General features: G+C 54.2%; 1 protein-coding gene across 1 annotated transcript; it reads right to left on the bottom strand.

The window, feature by feature from the left end:
* Positions 1–4,909: 4,909 nt before the first annotated feature.
* On the bottom strand, positions 4,910–7,053 carry LOC133896331 (indole-2-monooxygenase-like). Its single transcript, XM_062336910.1, has 2 exons — positions 5,828–7,053; positions 4,910–5,698 (listed from the first exon to the last, which is right to left on the bottom strand). The coding sequence occupies exons 1-2, from the start codon at positions 6,791–6,793 to the stop codon at positions 5,072–5,074; spliced, it is 1,593 nt and encodes a 530-aa protein (XP_062192894.1). The 5' UTR covers positions 6,794–7,053; the 3' UTR covers positions 4,910–5,071.
* Positions 7,054–20,759: the final 13,706 nt, after the last annotated feature.

The raw sequence follows: 20,759 nt of genomic DNA, 5'->3' as shown, positions 1-20,759 counted from the left end.
GAAAATAGTTGAAGATGACCTTCGGATAATAGCACAAGGTATCTCTTGGATACCCACAGAATTTGCACAATCGTCTGATCATCAATCAATCAGGGTGGTAGAGGAAGATAGCTGGCACATCTCCAAGTGGTTCTGGTGTGCGTTGACTCCATGGGAACACTGCAACAAGAAGCGTAAAGGAACAAAGGGTTGGTCCAACCGTACCAGATTTTAGTTAACTAATGTTATTGGCCACCCAAGGTCCAATCGATGTAGCCCCTATTCCGTGTATACATTTTGTAATGTTTTTATGTTTTCTATCTGTTAGGCTAATTCTAACGGAGTTCGTATCCTGTGCTATAGTGTGGATACAGATTTCACACAGCTTGCGACGGTTTCGAGTGATATAATGATGCGATCAAAACTTTGGGAGGAGAGAGGAGCGGCATATTTGTCGAAGGAAACGCTCGGTCGCAACACTGTGCGGGGACCACTTGGCAACGACTCCGTGCTCCCGCAAGTTCACGAAATCGGCGTGGCGGAAGCGGAGTGAACAAAGTGGATTGAGCCCCGTGACTCATGGTGGTCGGCATGGTGTGAGCTCGCCGGTGTCATCCTCACCGGCGATTATGACCGAGGTCCACCTCGGGATTAGCGGTAGAAGATCTAGCGCGAGGGGGAACTCGATTCAGGGCTCCCTGGCCAACGCTGATGACCAGATGGCGTCCAGTGATAGCGCGTGGCGACGGCGGCGTTCGGTCGCCGGTGTGCAAGTAGGAGGTGGCCGAGGGAAGGGAGGAGGACGGTCGGCGAAACTAAACGCGCCGCGAGGAAACTCACCGAGGCATTGAATGGTGGAGGCTCGTGGAGGGGCTTTCACCGGTGACTCGGTGAGTTCGAGGAGCTCCGCACTGGAGATGGGGAAGGTGGTGCCAGAGGGCTCAGCTCGGTGGGGAAAATGGTGGATTCGCCTGGGGAAAAGGAGGAGAAGCGGGCGACGATGTCTCTCCTAACTCTTGAGTGCTCGAGCCCGTCGGATTTGGGCTTGGGCTCAGGGATTTGGTCGGCGGCGCTGGGTTTTAACCGGCAACTCTCTGCTCTTCTCTGTTCTGGTGTTGTGCTCTGCTGTGTGGAGATGTTGGGAGGGAGGGAGGGGGTGCGGCGGATGGAGGACGGAGGGGGCACGGTGGCGGAGGGAGGAGCTAGGGGAGGGGGCGGAGTGAAGTAAACAGTTAAAGAAAACTAATTTAATATATGAGAGAGAAGATAGGGGATGAAATATAGAGTATGTGTTAAAGATATATGAAATGAGGGATGCTGTAATAGTGATAGAGAATAATATAATAGTATTTTAGATAATAGAATTTTAGAGTAACTATTGGAGTTGACCTTAGACTTGAGTTGAACTTGTCCTACCAATTTGCACCTAATTTTGGACAAATTTGTTTGTGCTTCCAAAGTCTTGCATTGTACGTGCTAGTATTAGGATTGGCAGCTGACTTGCTTCTAATTTGATTAACTTGCTTTGTTTGTATGGAATCTGGGCGGATGCATATATGCCTATCATTCATCTGTACAGCTCGGATTGATATATATGGGCATAATCAAAAAGCTAATTTCGTTAAAAAATAATAAGAAACACTACTACAAAACCTATTTTTCAACACACCTAGGATTGATTTCTACAGGCGGTTCGTATAAAGAACTGTTTGAGAAAGTGGCTGCGGCCTCGTGCGGCCGAGGACCATCTATGAAAAGTAATTTCCACATGCGGTTCTTTACGTGGACCTCCTGTGGAAATGGAGGAGCATTTCCACATGCAGTTTCTTATGTGGACCGCCTGTGGAAATGGATTTCATTTGCACTGGCGGTCCACTTAAGGAACCACCTGTGGAAATTAGTTTCCACAGGCGGTTTCTTAAGTCGACCGCCTGATCGCCTCCGCCCCCGCCCCCACCTCCGCCCAACCGCCCGCCCCCACCGCGCCACCCGACCGCCCCTCCTCGCCCGGCAGGCCCGCCATGCCGCAACTGTGCCCTGGCTAGCCCGGCACGACACAGTCGGGCACAGGCTGTGCCGTAGGTCGCGCCTCCGCCACGCGGGCCATTTGCTTAGCGTGATCTGTTGGGCCATGCCTTAGATAGGTCATGCCTAGCTGGATCCATGCAGGGTCAGCCCGATAGACTCATTTGAACAAGTCTCATCTGCCTGATCTCGCGTAGGTCCTCCTTGTTGATCTTGTCAAATAGCTCGAGCATGAACTCCTTTGATTACATCATCCCTCCACGCACAAATCATCAATGTTTCAACTACTGGGAATAAAATTTGCGGGGAAGGCGATGGGATTAAGAGCGCATGGTGGTACAATGCATCGAGAGTGTAATATCAGAAGCAGGTGGTGCAATGCATTACGGTGATGACGACGGTGCGGTCCTCATTGTTAAGACCGTTGTGTCACTGCTTCTCACTCGTGCATGTTCCCCCAAGTTGCAACATGTCATTCAAGCCACTGTAAGCTTCCAGAGGGCCACGGATCCGACAGACCCTTCAAGTCTTCATTTCATTGGCGTCATATTCATCAAACTGTAGTGCAGTGCAGCAGTGGCGAAGCTGGAACCAAATCCTAGGGTGGGAGAGGGGCTAGCTTCTTCTTTCTCCTCCCCCACCTCTCCCTCTTCTTCTTCTCCCACCTCCTCTTCCTCCGTCCTCCACCCCTTCATTTCAGTGGAGCTGCAGCCAATAGGGGAGATGGAGCCCCCTGGATCCGTCGCTGCAGTGCAATAATGGCATAACATAATGCATGTCCATGATATGATCTGTATTGTGATACCTGCAAATCGAAGGGTCCATGTGTCGAGTCACTGCTTACCTGCAGGGAAGGAGCAGGTTTCTTGAATCCAGCAAACACTTACCTGAAAATCCAAACAACTGATATGGCCTTCACTGTTAATTGAGTGATAGTTCAGATAAATCTGGGATAAAACTGACCTCCTTTAACTGCTAGAGCCATACATCAATGCATGCAACCTACAAATTAGAACAGGACACCTCCAATTTCCTTGCTTTGCATTTATTTTGGAACAGTAAAGTTCAAAATCAGAAAATTGAATAGATCCTCAAGGTCATAGAAAACGATCCAAGCACTTTGGCTACCTTGCAAAAGTACTTGAGCACAACTGGCAAGAACTATTGATCTACAAAAAAATTGGAAAGAACTACAATTTGAAAGTAGAATATATATTGACAGCTTATTTTCCCTTCATTTTTTTGTTTGCATGTTGAAAGAAGAATATCAACATTTAAAATCATAATAACAGATAACTGCTGAGACAACAAAACAATTTCAGTCATTTGACACTTGTACAGCATGTCCAAAAACCACAAATTCACCTTTCCAAATTTCATCTTACAATCTAGTTTCTCTCTCAAAAAAAAAAAAAAAAAAACTGTACCAAAACCAGTTTCGCATTAATATTCCATTGATACATACAACATGGCAGAAATACAGAGAACCTCCAAGATTGAGCCTCCTATGGTGCTGCGCAGCTGCGGCCGTGGCGCGGGAGGGGACGGTGCGCTGCCGCATTCTGTGGTGCGGGTGGCGGGCACGCCGGCGTTTGGAGGACGGGTGCGGGCGCTGGAGCTGGCTGGAAGCCGATGGTGTCAGGCTGGCTCACCACCGTATAGTGCCCGTGATGGGCATTGCCAGGCTTCCTGAAGCTGCAAGCAATCAAAATTAACCAGTAACATATACGGCACCGCCGAAGCTGCTGGACCGGCTGGCTCCTGGCGTGCCCCTCACCCCTGTCCCTTCGCTGTCTCACTAGTGCCCCCCTTCTGATATCCTCCTCCTCCTCTAGCTGCAATATTCCTTGCAGGGCGTCGACGTCGTGGTTGTGGAAGGAAGAGGTGCAGCCAGACTGCTAGAGGGTAGAGGTGGGACTTGAGCCGGGTCGGGCCGACCCGACCTGACCCCTTCGGGCTTCGGGCCTTTCAGGCCGTGCTAGGATGGACCGATAAATTGTTCGGGTCGGACCGGGCTGGCCCAATCCACCTTCAGCTAAGCTCAGACCCGGCCCGAATGCACGATGGGCCTTATCGGGTCGGGTTGGCACGGGCCTAGCACCACCACACTCCACCGTGCGTGAGGGCGCGAACCCATTTTTTACCGGACCAGACCGCCCATTGGGCCCCATATCAAGGCCCGGCCCGGCCCATAAATCGGGTCGGGCTAACCCGGCCCATCAGTGCTCGGGTCAGGTCGGGCTTAAACTGCACCGGGCCGTGTTGGGCTCGAGCCGACCCAAAAAATACAGCCCAAAGTCCCAGCTCTACTAGAGGGTGGCGGCGGCGTGTCCCCACCGCGCTGCCCTCCAAAACCTAGATATGCCCGTGGTGTTGCAGTTCGGGGTTTTGGTGGATGGCCATTTTCTTTCGGGCGGTTTTGCTCATGCGGTGTGGTTTTTACGGGTGGGTGTAGTTTCTATCAGTTTTTTAGCATGGAAGGGAGGACGAACGATGAAAATCACATTTAATATACTTAATAATTAGCTAAGTGTTCATACGTTGTAATAAAAAAATAAATATTAGATATGATAATATCAAATACAAACTCAATATTCGAAGATATGGATGCGTCATGGAGCGCTGCCGAACGAATACATCAGGAGTGATATTGTAGTTTGATTTCAGATGAAATCTAAAATAAGAGGAGATTATCTGCTAAGTTTCCTCTTAATTTCTTTATTTTTTTTATTAGTAAAAGAGTCTTATATCTGTAGCGAGTAACGATGAAGGGAGGCTAAAGGCGGAGGATGGATGATAAAAATGAGTAAATTATTTAAATTTTAATTTTTTTTATTAGATGGAATGAGTAGGAGAAAATATGATACGAGAACTAACTTATATTTTATATAGTAGAGAATTAATATAATTATTAATATGGTAGAGATATATATATGCCTTTTACATGACAAACAGATAGGCAATTCTTCCATGGTGGTGCACTCAACAACGGAAATTAACTTGAATTAAGGTAGCTTATTACTACGGTACGGGCCTAGCTAGTAGCCGAGCCAAAAGGAAACTCGACTTAAGCTAGCTTGTGTTTCGGGAGGAGCACAAGTTTGCTCTTTCGGTGCACGGTGACCCCAAACTTCTCCGTCATGTCGACACTCCCGCCGGGGCCGGGCACCTCCCAATCAAAATGGTACAGGAGATTCGCCAGCATGATCTCGAGGGAGGCTATCCCAAAGCTCAACCCGGGGCAAATCCTCCTTCCTGACCCGAAGGGTATGTAATTGAAATCCTGCCCCTTGTAGTCGACGCCGGCGGCACGACCACCGTCGAGGAACCTCTCCGGCATGAACTCTTCGGGGTCTTCCCAGAACCTAGGATCCCTACCGATACTCCAAGCGTTGATCATGATCGTTGTCCCCGCGGGGATCATGTACCCCTCGATCTCGCAGTCGGCCGTGTTTAGGTGGGGAAGGAAGAGCGGACCGGGTGGGTGCAGCCGAAGGGTCTCCTTGATGACCGCCTTGAGGTAGGTCATGCTACTAAGGTCGTCGTCCTCGGTAAGGATCTCTGCATCCCCCTTGGTTACCTTGCTCCTTAGCTCAGTTTGTAGCTTGGCCATGGCGTGCGGGTGTCGCATCAGCTCGGCCATGGCGAATTCGTGCACCAGGTACGTCGTGTCTGTTCCAGCGTTGAACATGTTCTGTGTACATACAAAGTTCAAGCTCGATCTGTATTATCCATTGAAAATGTTCAAGCTCGTCACTAAAAAAATGTTCAAGCTCGATCTGTATTATCGGTAGAGTGAGGATTAAGGCAAGCACGTACGTACCATCAGAATGGCCTTGATGTGGTTTCTAGTGAGGCCGTACTCTTCCCTGAGGGAGAGCATGACATCGATGAAGTCGCTCTCTGCTTCCTCCTCCTGTCCGCCGTCGTCGTCCTGGTGGCGCGGCAGCCTGTGGACGTGGAAGTCGATGAGCGCGTCGAAGAGCTTGTCCCATCGGTTCCTGAGCGCCGTGGCGTTGACGAGCGACGACCTGGAGAGCACGTCCACCCGCGCCAGCGCCGGGAAGTAGTCCTGCGGCTTGAACGCCCCGAACACGTCCTTGACGACGTCGGTGAGCTCGGGGATCTGCCTGTTCCGGCCGTCCTCGAAGAAGAACCTGCCTGACACGGCGCGGCACATGACGTCGTTGGTGTACGCCTTGAGCAGCGCGCTGAGGTCCAGCGCGTCCCCAGCGGCCGCCGCGCCGCGGATCTTGGCCACGGCGTGGCGCACCTCGGCCTCGCGCGCGCCGCGGAAGGACCGCACCTTCCTGGCGGTGAGGAGATGCATGGTGAGCAGCTTCTTGGCCTGGCGCCACCGCTCGCCGTATGGCGCGAAGCCGACGTCGAGGAGGCCATAGAACAGGATGTCGGCAAGCGGGTTGAAGGGGCGCGAGGCGAAGACGTGGTCGTGCGTGCGGAGGACTGCCTCGGCGGCGCGCGGCGAGGAGACGATGACCTTGGGCGCGGCGCCGAGGTGGAGGAGCATGAGGTCGGGGCCGTGCCTGCGGGCGAGGTCGCGGAGGGAGACGTGCGGGAGTGAGCCGACGAGGTGGAGGTGCCCGATAACCGGCAGCCGCGGGGGCGAGGGGATCCGGCTCAGCGTCTCCAGCTGCTTGCTCGGCCTCAGCAGGCGCGCCGTGACGAGCAGCATGACAAGAGGGAAGAAGAAGATGAAGGCGAGTGCTTGTGGCGTGACGCTCGCGGCGCCATGGGAGAGCCACGAGTGCAGCAACGACACTTGAGCCATGCTAACTGCTAGTAATTTGCAGCTTAAAGATCAGCTTGAATGGTCACTAGCTACCTAGCTATCCTATATACATAATACACTGCCTTAATGTAACAACAAACGATGAGTTGGGCACTCAATTCAAGTGTGGTACTGGTCGCGGTGTGAATTTCTGTCGCTGGCAGGGTCTCAATTTAAGGAAGCGACTGCTTTCTATTCATCGTACGGGCTCAGGATAGGTCGTAATCCAAGTTGCACGGTATAGCTCCATGAGATATTGAGAGCGGCAAAGCAAAACATTTGTCAAGAAGCAAAACAACATCGCCATCCAGCTGGTCATCAGTCACGTTGAATCCGAAAAAATTATGATTTTTTAAGATGGACTCTATTTTATTGTTATTTTCGATTGATATAATGTACTGGCAGTGATAACGTTTCTATTATCACTATTAGTTTTTACTGGATGGGATATTATTATTAGTTTTTTTTAAGTAAGAAACTGGTAGTGATATTTTATCCTTGTCGGTTGTTTCCGAACCGGCAGTGAAAGAGGGGCACGGATGACCCTTTTCTGTTGGATCCTGATCTCGGGTTTCCCTATATCTCATTTATCAGTTCCTGGATAAAGTAGTTGATACACAAAGAATTTAACAGAATAATATTAAATATATATTTTGAATAAAATAATTGTCTGAAAAGAGCGAACGATGATCTCGTGGACTAGGATCCATAGCTAACCAACTAGGCAAAAGAGCCTGCATCGGAACAACTAGTGCCACAGGCAACTTGGGTGCAGACGGACCTTAAACTTCTTCTCCTTAACTTCATCTGGATTGAGGTTGATCTCCATTTCAAAAATCTAAAAACAGCAAGACTGAGTACGGAAGATACTCAACAAATCCTAACACTACTTCAAGAAGTTGAGTAGATGCATAAGGGAAGTAATTAAGGATAAAGCCATAAGACTATAGTTTAGGTGCAAAGTCAGTTTTACATATAATGTGAATTAATGTGTAATAGTTAGTTTAAACCAGTTAATTAAAAGACATGTTTGATTGTAAGAGTTGTTAGCCCTAGGGAAAAGTTGTCCGTTTCCCAGCACTTCCCATCTTTTAGCTGGTCAACACATACAGTTTCAATGGCATACAGCCGGCTTTCTCCTAAATACGTGCAAACTGCCCACTCACACATCAAGGGGTATGCGCACCATGAATCTAACCATTGTGAATCTGTAACTTCACATGTCTATGATCGTAAACACGGCTATTCGAATATATTTACACATTACAGAGGTTATACACTATACCCACACAATATGCTCATCCTCCAAAGGTTGCAAACTGAGGAGCGAATCATACCAAGAGACTTCAATCACCCTTCTTTGTAAGATTATACTATGAGACATCCCAAGCGCTCCGGGCCTACATAAGTGATGCCAAGTTACCACCTTAACCTTCGTAAAGAGTCTGGTTCAATAAACACCCCCGCGGAGCACCTAACAAATGCTTGGGTTCTCGTTGCTCCCCTGGCCACCTAGTAAAATGTCCAGCTTAGTCGAGAGATAGAAAAGCCAAGTCCTACCCATAACAGAATGTATGGTTGCACTTAGCACAATAGCTCAATGATTCAGTCCTTACATGGCTGGGGCAAGCATCGTAATATCAGTAATCCTCCCCTAGTACTTGCTTACCAGGAGGCATCCTTCTCCAGGGAATACCCGTAGGAGATAGCCTTCAACTTTCATAGGACTACCTCGCTCACCCCCGCTAAAGCAGTTTTAAGCGTTTTCTTAACACCGACACCACCCTTTTCACACCACACACACTGTCAATCACCCCAACATATTTAACTCATTTGCAAAGCAAGTGATCATAATAAAAATTGATTAAGTATTATCCAAGAAGAGAACAAGCGTCTTCGAAAAGAGCAAAGTAACCAGCCCTAAGCATACAAATTGTCAAGGTTTGATCCAACATCATTGTATCAGGTATTGGTAACATTCTAGGGTTACTATTTGAATATTGCGAGTAGTGATTATGGTATGACTCAGTAAATAGGTTATAACTAACACCAGCATTTAAAGAGAAACTATTATATATAGTATGCATGTATAACTACTGGGTTTTAATTCATCATTTTATTATATTGCAAACATGGGATCAACATGATCAAGAAGTTAGGACTTGCCTTCCTGCAGATATTCCTTTTGTTGACTATCCTCGTAACTTGGGCTTCTCGCCAGACAAAACTTTCCCTCCGGCTCCCTTCTCCCAATTGCTTCTTCGAGCTTCATCTTTTAGATTATGCAATTTATCATTGATAAACAAATGACGACTAAGTAAAAAATAATATAAAGCTAACTAATCATTAAAGCGAAAGAAGAACGTCGAAGCTAGTAGACCTACTAGGGCCGCGGTTCTAGGGGAGACTACCAACAACTTCTACTTCTATTCGAATATGAGGTATGAGAGCTAGGCACGGTAGCTACTAGGGTTTACTAGGAGTCCGTGAGAACATGTGAGCCAGTTTAACCTTGGACCTTCTAATCAAGGTTGCTACCTCTTATGGCCTACTGACTGTCTCTAGTTGCCCGGTAACCAGCTCCTAACTAAGCTATCTTCTTATCCTATGAAGATCACATCTAGAGGCTATTTCTAGATTCACCAAGTTAATCCACCTTAACATTATTTAGCCTAAGGGTTAATTACATCTAACTGTGAAGCTTCTCGAATCTAAATAAACTAAAAATGGTTCTGGTCATTACCTAATAGGGCAGATGGATAGACTGGATCGATTACAATTTTAGACGAGTTCTAGTAAAGGAAGCATTAGAATCGGAGAAACTAAGGCCTTTGGAAGATGGCTTGGGAGAATTACTTGCATACATAGGAAGGCGTAGAATATTTCCAAGCAATATTCTTTAGATCTTTGGATAAGCAGATTCCGATTCAACTAACTAATTTCTGGAAGTTGGATAAGATCACTTGGATAAAGACAAGATCGGCGAATATGCTTTGCGGACTAGGTTATCAGCAAGGTTGATAGTCAGGCGGGGTTCTACTTTCTGGTGGGCCGATTGACAAGTCAATGTTGACAGGCTAGGTTATCTGACGGCCAAAAAGGTGATGAGCTCAGCTTGGATTCACGAGTCATCTGGCCGAACGGCTGTAGGGTTTTTGTTGTTGGGCATTGGTTATGGGCGGGTCTGCTGAGGGGACTGGGTGACTAAGATCACGTAAAATACGCGCACGAAGTTGGCAAGGTGTAAGTGAGATGTGAAAATGTGAGTTTGCACCATGGTGGATTTGGCTTGGTGAGAGTATGGCCGTGGTTGACATTGAATGAATAGAGGTGACAACGAGATAGCCATGGCCAATTGGCGAGAGCTTGTGTTGAGATCTTGGATGAGATAATGGCGTGTGCCTCAGTTGTGGAGCTATGTAGTGAATCTAACGGAAAGGCTAAAGTGTTGGATCACTAACAATACCAAATGGATAGTGAAAGGAGTACTTAAGATTATGAAATAGGTCCGGAGGATATATCTTGATTTTAGATGAATATAGGCGAAAGAATTGCCTCATTTGGAATTCGAACGGAGAAGATACAGTCTTCGAAATATTAACCAGGAATTAATTCGAAAAAGAAAGGAAGATAATATCCCCCAAAATATTCCTTGATTTAAGTAAATTTTGGAAAATCCGAAATTACTGATCAGTGGGCCCCACTAAAAAGTTAACGATGAACAGTTAACTGTTGACCCTAACAGGTGGGTCCCTGTTGACTGGGTCAAAGTCGAACTGGATCTGATTGGGGCTTAGGTCTGATTAGGCTATTGGGCTGCACATTGTTAAGGTCCACGGTTAATTCCTTGCTGGACCAGCCTATTGAACTACCCTCGGCCCTATACCAACAGTGAGCGGCCGAGGACAAAATAGGCTGGCTTGGAGGAGGCCCGTGTTTAGACCTGGAGACGGGCCGAAGAAAATTGCCAGCCAGCTAATGGGCCAAGAGGCTGTCAAAGGGTTAACTTCTGTCGCAGGGATCCTGAGGGACCCCTTTTTAGAGATTCGGCCGGGGGGTGATCCTGAACAAGTTTGCTGGAGAAATAAATGGATATGAATGCGATGGCTGGTGGGGGTGGAATGATCCAATGCAGAAAAGAGTAAATGCACTGGGAGTTTAGACAGGTTCGGGCCGCACGGAGGCGTAACACCCTACTCCTGTATCAATGTTATAAATATCCTGAGAATGTCCCTCAAAGATATTGCTGGTTACAGGAATGTTTGTCTATCCTAAAGCCTGGGGCTCCTTGTTCTTCGGTCTGTGTGTATATGTTGGCTCTGGGTGCCCTTGGGCTTCTCGATCTTCTCTACTTCTTTAACTGCTTCAGCTTCGCCTGGGCCAGAACCCCCTTTTTTCTCTTTTGTGCTGCCGGCTGCCTTAAATACCCGCCGGCAGTAGCGTGCCCCGAATAAAAGGGCACGAGTTCCACGGCACCATAAATGGAAAGGGCATCATCATAGCCTCTGCGCGAAGTGACCGGGAGTGGAAAATGCGCCCGGCGCCTGGTCATCCATCACCATAAATGCACTGGCAATGGACGCCGTGGAGAGGGCCCACCAGGCAGCCGCAGAACGGCCCGGCGTGCCCGCCCTGTCTTGTTCTCCTGCCACAGCAGCGCGACAGACGGAACGCCTCGGCCCTCACGATGTTATCCCGAGACGTGCCGGATGGCACGGGATGGGACCCGTGCATTTAATGTCCCCACGCCCTTCTGCCAGAATGTGGCAGGAATTGACACCGAGCGTGGCGAGAGCAGTTGGAGGTGACAGGCCACGCGCGCTCTTAAATGCGGCCTCGGGCCTTTGACTGGCTGACACCTCATCAGCGGACCCCTGTGGGGGCCACTGACGGAGGGGCTTCCTGGGTCGTCGGGGAACCGAGTGCTCGGGGGTCACTGTTCACCTCCCCGAACACTCTCCCTCGAGAATGCCCTTTCTTAGTTCTCGGAGAACCGAGTGCTCGGGGGGCTACTGTTCACCTCCCCGAGCACTCTCTCCCGGGCATGCTTGTACGGATCCTCGGGGGACCGAGTGCTCGAGGGCCGCTGCCGGTAGCCCCGAGCACTCTCTCCCGGAACTTCCTTCGATGGGTCCTCGGGATACTTGGGTGCCCAAGGGGCCACCGCTCGCAGCCCCGGGCACACTTCTCCCGGTACTTAGCTTTCCTGGTCGTCGGGGGACTCGGGTGCTCGGGGGTCACCGTATACCTCCCAGAGCACTTTCTTCCCGGCACTTAGACTTCGCAGATCATCGGGGAACCTGGGTACTCGGGGACCACTGACCATGGCCCCGAGTGCCCTCTCCTGGGACTTAATCTTTTTTGCCTTGCGGAGGCGACCCCACGGGATGGTGCCACGTGGCGGATTGCTGGCCTGGCCTCGGGATTCGGGGACCCCCGGTTCCTGATTCACCGACAGCAGCCCCCGGGCCCCTTGGCAGGTGATGGCCCAGAGACTGCGGATGGGTCCTTCATCGTCATCGAGGCCGAAACCAGCATCGACGCCACACGGCGCGCTCTTAGACACTGGCCCTTCCGGTCCGGGCTTCTGGTACGGCCCAACGGGGGGCCAAACGGACACGCGTCTAGCCGACTCCCGAGGCGCGTGATAACGGGACGGGCGGCGCGTGATAACGAGGCATGGCAACTGCGCAAATCGAGGAAAGCACGCCTTGCAACTGCTAATAACCGCACGACCCGAGGGAGATTCGCCTGACGGTTGTGCTGGCCGAGGAAACCGTCATGTCGAGCACGCCGTGGCAGGTGACGTTTGAACTTCCCTGGAGTATAAAAGGAGGAGGGGAGCGAACCGCCCCCCTCTTTACGCCATCTTTGTGAACAAGCCTTCTTCTTCCTTGTGCTCCTGAGCCCTCAGCCTCCCTTTGGCGATCAGAGCACCTCTCTTCCCCCACCGTTCCAGATCATCCCCCACCCTGACAAGATGTCGAGAGCGGGAGGAAGCCGCCATGACAAGACACCCGACAGCGTGGTGCCAGAGTCCCGGCTTATGAACGAGGAGGCAGCGGACAAGGTGCGGAAGTTGATGGTGCCCGAGGGTCAGCAGGGGGCCTCGGTGGTGACGCCGGCGAGCTTCCCGCTGGTGACGGACCGGCCGGAGCGCATCGTCCTCTTCACTTCTTTCGTGGCGGTCGAGCTGGTGCCGCCGTTCTCGACCTTCTTCCTTCAGATCCTTGACACGTTCGGGATCCAGCTGGTGCACCTCAGCCCCAACTCCGTCGTCATCCTGGCGGTCTTCGCCCAACTCTGTGAGATGTTCGTGGGGGTGCCACCGTTGGTGTCGCTCTTCCGACACTTCTTTGTGCTGCGGCTGGCCGGGAAGAAGAGGGGCTTCTCCACCGCTGACGTCGCCGGCTGCTGCAATTTCCGGCTGCAAGACGGCCTGGGGGAGCAGTACATTCCCCAGGTGCTACGAAGCAAGTGGGACGACTGGCGGCGCGACTGGTTCTATGTCGACGTCAGCGCCCACGACCGCCTGACCCTGCCGGAGAGGGCGACGGAGCCCCAGAAAGTGACCAGGGAGGCGCCGTCGCAGGCGGACGTGCGGATGGAGTCGGTCCTGGAGCGCATCAACTTCCTGCGCCAGGCCAGGCTTACTTCGGTGAAGGTGGTGGCGGACTACCTACGCCGCCGCCTGACGCCTCTGCGGGAGCGGGCCCGGCCCTGCTAGGTGTACACCGGCCCCCAGGACATCACCAGGACCCAGATCGGCGCGGAGTGGGACCTGGACAGGCCGGCTCTGAGGGGCCTACTCCGGGTGGTGATCGGGGTGGACGACCTTGGCCGGGCGGAGCTCCCCTGGAAGGAGCTGGCGCTCTGTGCCGACCCGAACCGGGTGGCACTGCAAGCGAAGCTGCCGGAGTTCGACGCCCAGGGGCTGGTCGACCGGCCAGGGCGCCGGAACCTCGGGACTATCTAGATTCCCGGGGCGGACGAGGTGACCAGCGAGGAGGCTGCGGGCGGACGAGGCCACCAGCGAGGAGGCCGCGGGCGGTCCGGCGCAGACCGGTGGCCCAGGCGCCGCGGGCAGCGGGCCGCAAGCCAGCGGTGGGGCTGCTGCAGGAAGCAGCCGCCAGGCCGGAGGAGGAGGCGCCGCCGACAGTGGGGCGGCGACAGTGCCAGAGGACAGAGGGAAGCACCCCCGGACTTTCATTCGTACACCGGCGTCCTCACCATCGCCGTCGCCTGGCGAGAAGGGGGGAGGCCAGAACGGCCAACCGTCCAGCGCGGGGCTGACGACGGGGGCAGCATCTGCGGTTCTGGAACTATACCTTGATTTGCTTGGGCCTGGTCTGGAACCCGAAGACCGCGCAGCGGCCACGCAGAGCCCCCCGCGAAAGAGGAGGAGGGAGGATTCCGGGCCAACGCCGTCGGGCCCGGGGTACAGGATCCCGGAATCAAGGTGGCAATACTAGAGACCCAAATCCGCGTAAGTTTCCCCCCTTTTTCCTGAGCATGCCTTGCCCGGAGTGAGTTCGGAGACTGACCTCGTTTTCTTTTGCAGGCCGCCTACGGACGCCACCGGAGACCAAGGACGGCTGGAGGCACCTAGGCCGGCTCCAGCCCCCGGGCCGAGCGCGCCTGAGCCGAGCGCGCCGGTGGAGTCGGAGCCGCTGAGCGCGCCGGCCGAGACTGAGCCACAGGCGCCGCCCTGCCCCGATCCGATGGCAGGGGCCGCGCCCGAGCAACCAGCGTCGGCTGAGCCCGCCCTGAGCACGTCGAGTGTGGGGCGGATGGCCTCGTCGATGGTGGTGCCTGAGTTGCAATATTCGGGGACCCTGAGCCCCTCGTAGAGGGCACGCAGGGGACCCAGTGTCCGGCCGTCGCCCAGCCAACCTGCAGAATCCCTTCCGGACGTGCTAGGGAGCGCCCGGGAGGTGATCGGGCGGCTGGAGGCGGCCGTGGTGGGAGAGAGGACGCTTCTTGAGACGGGCCGTGCCGCCCTCTCTAAGGAGAGGGAGCGGCTAGCCGAGGGTAAGCATCTTTTTGAGGCCCGCGTCACCGCGGCGTGTGCCGCCAATGAGAGTGAGCGCCAATGAGAGTGAGCTGCGCGCGATAGAGGTGGAGCGAGAGGCCTTAGAAGAAATACGCACGGAGGCCGTGCAAAGCAGGAAGAAGCCGTCCTCCTGGTCGAGACATCGCGGCAGCAGGCTGCCGAGGCATTCGCCAGGGAGAGGCAGGTGCAAGCTCAGGAGGAGGCGGTCCTGGCCCGCGAGAGGAAGGTGGAGGCCTCCCAGGCGGACTTGGCCCACCAGAAAGGTGAGGCTGATCAGATCTGCATCGAGCTCTAGCACCGGGAGGAGGACGTCATGATCTGCGAGACCGACGTCGGCATCACGGTGTCGGATCTGGACGCCCGGGAGGAGCTGCTGATCCGCTGGGAGATGGAGGCTGCCGAGGCGTTGGTGGCCTCAGCTGCTCGGGAGGAGCGGGCCGCCAAGTGGGAGCCAGAGCTGACCGCCCGCGAGCAGGCCCTCTCTGCCCTTGCAGAGCGGGTGAAGCAGGCTAAAGCCCAGAAGCCCGGCGCCGCCTTGACCAGCGCGACCGAGGGATCGAGCCTTGAGGAGCAGCTGCAGAGCATGAAGGAGGAGCTCAAGACCGCCAAGACCGAATGGGCCAACGTGAAGCTGATGATGGAAGACATCCTTCGGCAAGCACGGAGGTCCGTGAGGGTGGCCGGCCTCGGGCGAGTCCATGTGGGAGCGAAGGGGACGGGCATCGGCCACATCGCCTTGGGCTCTCAGAGAATCAGCCAGCGCCTCGAGGCGCTTCCCCAGGCGGTGCAGGAACTAGCGGGCCGGGAAGGGCGTGGGTTGGCCCGAGCGGTGGCCGAGGATGTCCTGGCTTGCTATCGAAGCCAGGATCCGAACTTCTCGCTGGAACCAGCTCGGGAAGGGGTGATCGAGGTCGAGGAGGAGGCCGCCCGGGAGGCAGTCCGGGGCACCGCTGCCGAGGTGGCGGCATGCTTCACACGAGAGGCGCCACCGATTCCGGACCCGGGGAGCAGCGGCGAGGAGGCCGCGCTATCTTCCGAGCCTGAGGGCTCAGACTTAGATTAGGCTTTTGTAATTTTCTTTTTTCTTTGACTTGATGTAAATATGGGAGTGATCTCTCAGAATAGCTGTCCTTTCTTGTGAATATAATGGAAGCCTTTCTTTGGGGTCGCAACTCCAGTGTTCTTCTAAGTGCTTGATGAAGTTTCTGTTCTTCTTGCTTGATGTCCCGAGGAGTACTCAGACAGACCGAGCCCGACCTATCCCTCCCTGAGAACAAAGTTGCCCCGACCACTAGTCGCCCGAGCAGTGAGGCCTTCTTTGCGCGTTCAGCCCCCGAGCCCTCGCGAGTCCGCAGCGGCTAAGTCAAAAGACAAAAGCACGAACTTCCTTGCTCGGGAGATAGATTGATCCAGTACGGAGCACGTCACGACCAGTGAACACTTTCCCATTTTACGACCACTCAAACAAGTAGACTGAAGACACGTGCAGGCGGAAATGCGACCAAGAGTCCCCACGGTTTGGTGGTGCCCGGGCTAGGACGGATCGGATCGAGCACCGACAGCCCGCCCCCAGGGCCTAGGCTCCCGACCGCTCGAGCAGCTCGAGCGGTGAGATAACTCGAGAACCCTAGAGACTCGGTAGTGCGCGGGGCCTTTTAAGCGGACCGAACACCACGACCACCATGAAAGACTTTGGTCGGACATCGCCGTTCGTACGGTACACCTTTCTACTATCTGTTCTGTCGTTCCGGGAAAAGCGGATGCGTGGCAGGGTTTTGTGCACGAGGAGACCATCTCGCCGAATAGATTAGAATACTGGGGCCCCGAGGACAACTCGGGAACAATATATTAATGACTATAAAATTCGTATGAATTTAACCACTCAGCGGACAGCTGTCAGCTTTTCGGCCGACCGATCCAGGAGAGGCATGCGCTTCGAACTCGGGGTGCCCAGGAACTTGGTTCCCGCGGCTGGGGCGCCCGAGCACTGGGGGGCGCATGGGGAGCCCAGGACCGGGTGATCCCGACCACTCATTCCTGAGCGGTAGGACCACCCGAGGACCCCAAGGCCCGAGCAGCGACCTGGGCACTAAGGCCCTCGCGGTCGAGCTGCTTTTGCTTTTGATTGTCGATCTGTGACTTGAGAAAAAATATAAAGATTCTTTGTTTGGTGCGCTCTGTTAGTGCGGTACTCATTATAGACTGCTCTCATTTTCGACCCGAGACCTCTCAAATACCCGGACCGGCGAACTACACAGGCAGAGGCATAACCCAGAGGTCCTATGGTTCGGTGGCGCCCGAGTATGACAGACCAGACCGAGCACCGACAGCCCGCCCCTGGGGCCTAGGCTCCGGACTACTCTTTGCTTGAGCGATAGGATTACCCGGGAACCCCAGGGACTCGGTGATGCCCGGGAGACTGCCACGACATCGAACACTGCAGCCTACCACGACAGACGTAAGTCAGCGGTCAACTGCCCACGCGCATACTGATCGGGATTCTTTTATCAACGGGGAAAATGAGAGAGCAAACTTTTCTCGCACAATTGAGCATCTCACCAGACAGATTAAACATGCGGGATCCAGAAAAAATAAAATTTGACATAAGAACTGCACACTGATAACACATATATTGTATTGAGAATTTTTACAAGGCTGGGTGACTTACCCGGTTAATGGTAGACCCCGGTCAACTTGGGCAGGGGGAGCCCCCGGCCTGGTTGACCTGAGCACGCATACATGCCATCTACGGGAAGAACTTGCGCAAATGCTCAATGTTCCACGCGTTGGGGAGCGGCTGCCCGTCCTCTGCAGCTAGCCGAAAGGAGCCTTCTCGTGGGACACCGATCACGGTAAAGGGGCCTTCCCACATAGGGGACAGTTTATTCCTTCCTTCGCGTGATTGGACGCGTCGGAGAACTAGATCCGCCACCTCGAGAGACCGGGCCCGGACGTGGCACTGATGGTAGCACCGCAGGCTTTGCTAGTAGCGGGCTGCTCGGACGGCGGCACGCTGCCGGCGCTCTTCCAAGTAGTCGACGTCGTCGTGCCTTCGCTGTTCCTGTTCGCCTTCAGAGTAGGCATGCACCCGAGGGGAGCCTAAAGTGAGCTCGGAGGGGAGGACCGCCTCAGCGTTGTACACAAGGAAGAAAGGAGTCTCCCCGGTAGCGCGGTTTGATGTGGTCCGATTGGCCCATAGCACGACAGACAGCTAGTCGATCCACCCTTTCCGTGCTTTGCGAGCACGTTGTAGGTCCGAGTTTTGAGCCCCTTCAGTATCTCCGTGTTGGCGCGCTCGACCTGCCCATTGCTCTGAGGATGAGCGACAGAGGCGAAGCAAAGCTTGATGCCGAGGTCCTCGAAGTAGTCCCCGAACAGGGCACTTGTGAACTGGGTGCCGTTGTTGGTGATGATCCGGTTCAGGACATCGAAGCGACTGGTGATACCGCTGAAAACTGGAGTGCCGTGTTCTTAGTCACCTTGACGACTGGAACCGCCTCCGGCCACTTAGTGAACTTGTCGATGGCGACATAGAGGTACTCATAGCCCCTGATTGCTCGGGGAATGGACCCAGAATGTCCAGCCCCCAGACCGCGAAAGGCCATAACAGGGGGATGGTTTGAAGAGCCTGAGTTGGCTGGTGAATCTGCTTTGCATGGAACTGGCACACCCTGTAGCGCCGAACCAGCTCGGAAGCATCCTAGAGGGCTGTAGGATAGTAGAAGCCTTGCCAGAAGGCCTTCCCGACCAACGTGCGGAATGATGCATGGACACCGCACTCGCCCTCGTGGACCTTAGCGAGAAGCTCTCCGCCTTCTGCCCGGGTGATGCATTTCAGGAGGACGTCACCTGCGCCACGCCGGTAGAGATCCCCATTTACTATGGTATAGCGTTTGGACTGCCGAGCAACTCTTTCAGCAGAGGCATCATCCCCGGGGAGGAACTTTTCTTTCAAGTACCCTCGGATCTCGTCCATCCATGAGGCATCTTGAGAACAGCCAGCAAATGCAGCGCACTAGCCGGGCGGCGACACCCTATCAGGGCTTCCCACTGAGGGCGCCGCCGGGGTCCCCTGAATTGAGCTCGAGGTTTCCCCCTCGTCTTATTCGGCAGGCAGGACGGAAGGCCGTGTGAGTCTTTCTTCAAAGACTCCGGCAGGGATGCGCGCACGGGAGGAGGCCAGGCGAGAAAGGTCATCGGCCAGAGCGTTGTCGCGGCGAGAGATGTACCGCAGCTCCAGGCCGTCGAAGTGCCTCTCGAGCTTCCTGACTGTCGCCACATATGCCGCCATTTGAGGATCCGTGCACTGGTATTCTTTCGATACCTGGTTGACCACCAGCTGGGAGTCTCCCTTTACCAGGAGGCGACGAATCCTGAGGCCCACCGCGGCTCGGAGGCCGGCGATGAGGCCCTCATATTCCGCCATGTTGTTGGTTGCGCGCAACTGCAGCTGCACGACGTACCAGAGTTCTTCACCCGTTGGGGAGGTGAGAACCACTCCAGCCCCCGCGCCTTTCAGCGTGAGGGAACCGTCGAAGTGCATAATCCAGTACCCGGGTGTATCGCGCTCGGTATATGCGGAAATCTCTTCTTGGTTGACCTCGGGGACGGGCGTCCACTCTGCCACGAAGTCAGAGAGCGCCTGGCTTTTGCTCGCCTGGCGGCTGACAAAGTGCAGGTCGGACATCGCCAGCTCCACTGCCCACTTGATGACACACCCGGTGCCTTCTCGGTTTCGGAGGATGGGCCCCAGTGGGTACGTGGTAACCACCGAGACCTTGTGTGCCTGGAAATAGTGGCGCAGCTTCCGGGAAGCGACGAGCACGGCGTAGAGTAGCTTCTCCGCTTAGGGGTATCTTGTCTTGGCCTCCCGGAGGACTGCACTAACGAAATACATCGGTCGCTGTACCCAGCGGGCCCGGACTGCGGCTTCACCCGAGGGCCCGCTACAGCCCCCGAGCTCGGCGACGTGGTCGGGGCTGGCCAGGTTCTCGGGCTCGATTCCCTGGTTGGGAGGAGCCAAGTGCTCGGGCTCGACCCCCTGCTTGGGGGGAGCCAAGTGCTCGGGCTCGACCCCCTGCTCGGGGGGAGCCAAGAGGACTGGGGAGTGCTCGGGGGCGAACGGGAGCTGGGACCCAACACCTAACCCTGTGCACTCATCGCGCTCCACCACCAGCACCATGCTCACGACCTGAGGGGTGGCCGACATGTAGAGCAGTAGTGGTTCGCCCTCGGAGGGGGCTACCAGTACGGGCGAAGAGGTGAGATACTTCTTCAGATCATGGAAGGCCTGCTCAGCCTCCGACGTCCAGTCGAAACGACCGGTCTTCTTCAGGAGCTTGAAGAGGGGGAGTCCTCGCTCCCCAAGTTTGGAGATGAAGCACCCGAGGGCCGCCATGCAGCCAGCGAGATGCTGAACCTCCTATTCAATCCAGGGGTTGCATCTGCTCGATGGCCCGGATCTTCTCTGGGTTGGCCTCGATCCCTCGGCTAGAGACCAAGAAACCGAGGAGCTTGCCCGCAGGCACCCCGAAGACGCACTTCTCGGGGTTGAGCTTCAGGCGGGTAGTGCGGAGACTGTTGAAAGTCTCAGCAAGATCTTCAAGCAGGGTGGCGCGGTCTCGGGACTTAACCACGAGATCGTCGATGTAGGCCTCGACGTTGCGGCCAACCTTTTTAGAGATTCGGCCGGGGGGATTATCCTGAACAAGTTTGCTGGAGAAATAAATGGATATGAATGCGATGCCTGGCTGGGGTGGAATGATCCAATGCAGAAAAGAGTAAATGCACTGGGAGTTTGGACAGGTTCGGGCCCACGAAGGCGTAACACCCTACTCCTGTATCAATGCTATAAATGTCCTGAGAATGTCCCTCAAGGATGTTGCTGGTTACAGGAATGTTTGTCTATCCTAG

This window comes from Phragmites australis, chromosome 16, assembly GCF_958298935.1.
Source record: "Phragmites australis chromosome 16, lpPhrAust1.1, whole genome shotgun sequence".
NCBI lineage: Eukaryota > Viridiplantae > Streptophyta > Magnoliopsida > Poales > Poaceae > Phragmites > Phragmites australis.
This window is presented reverse-complemented; position numbering and strand designations above follow the sequence as displayed.

Bases quoted from the DNA above. Each gene is read 5' to 3' on its own strand.
- LOC133896331 (XM_062336910.1), bottom strand. From the start codon at position 6,793: ATGGCTCAAGTGTCGTTGCTGCACTCGTGGCTCTCCCATGGCGCCGCG. The intron at 5,699-5,827 runs GTACGTACGTGC...GTATGTACACAG, and splicing joins ACATCAAGGCCATTCTGATG to AACATGTTCAACGCTGGAAC.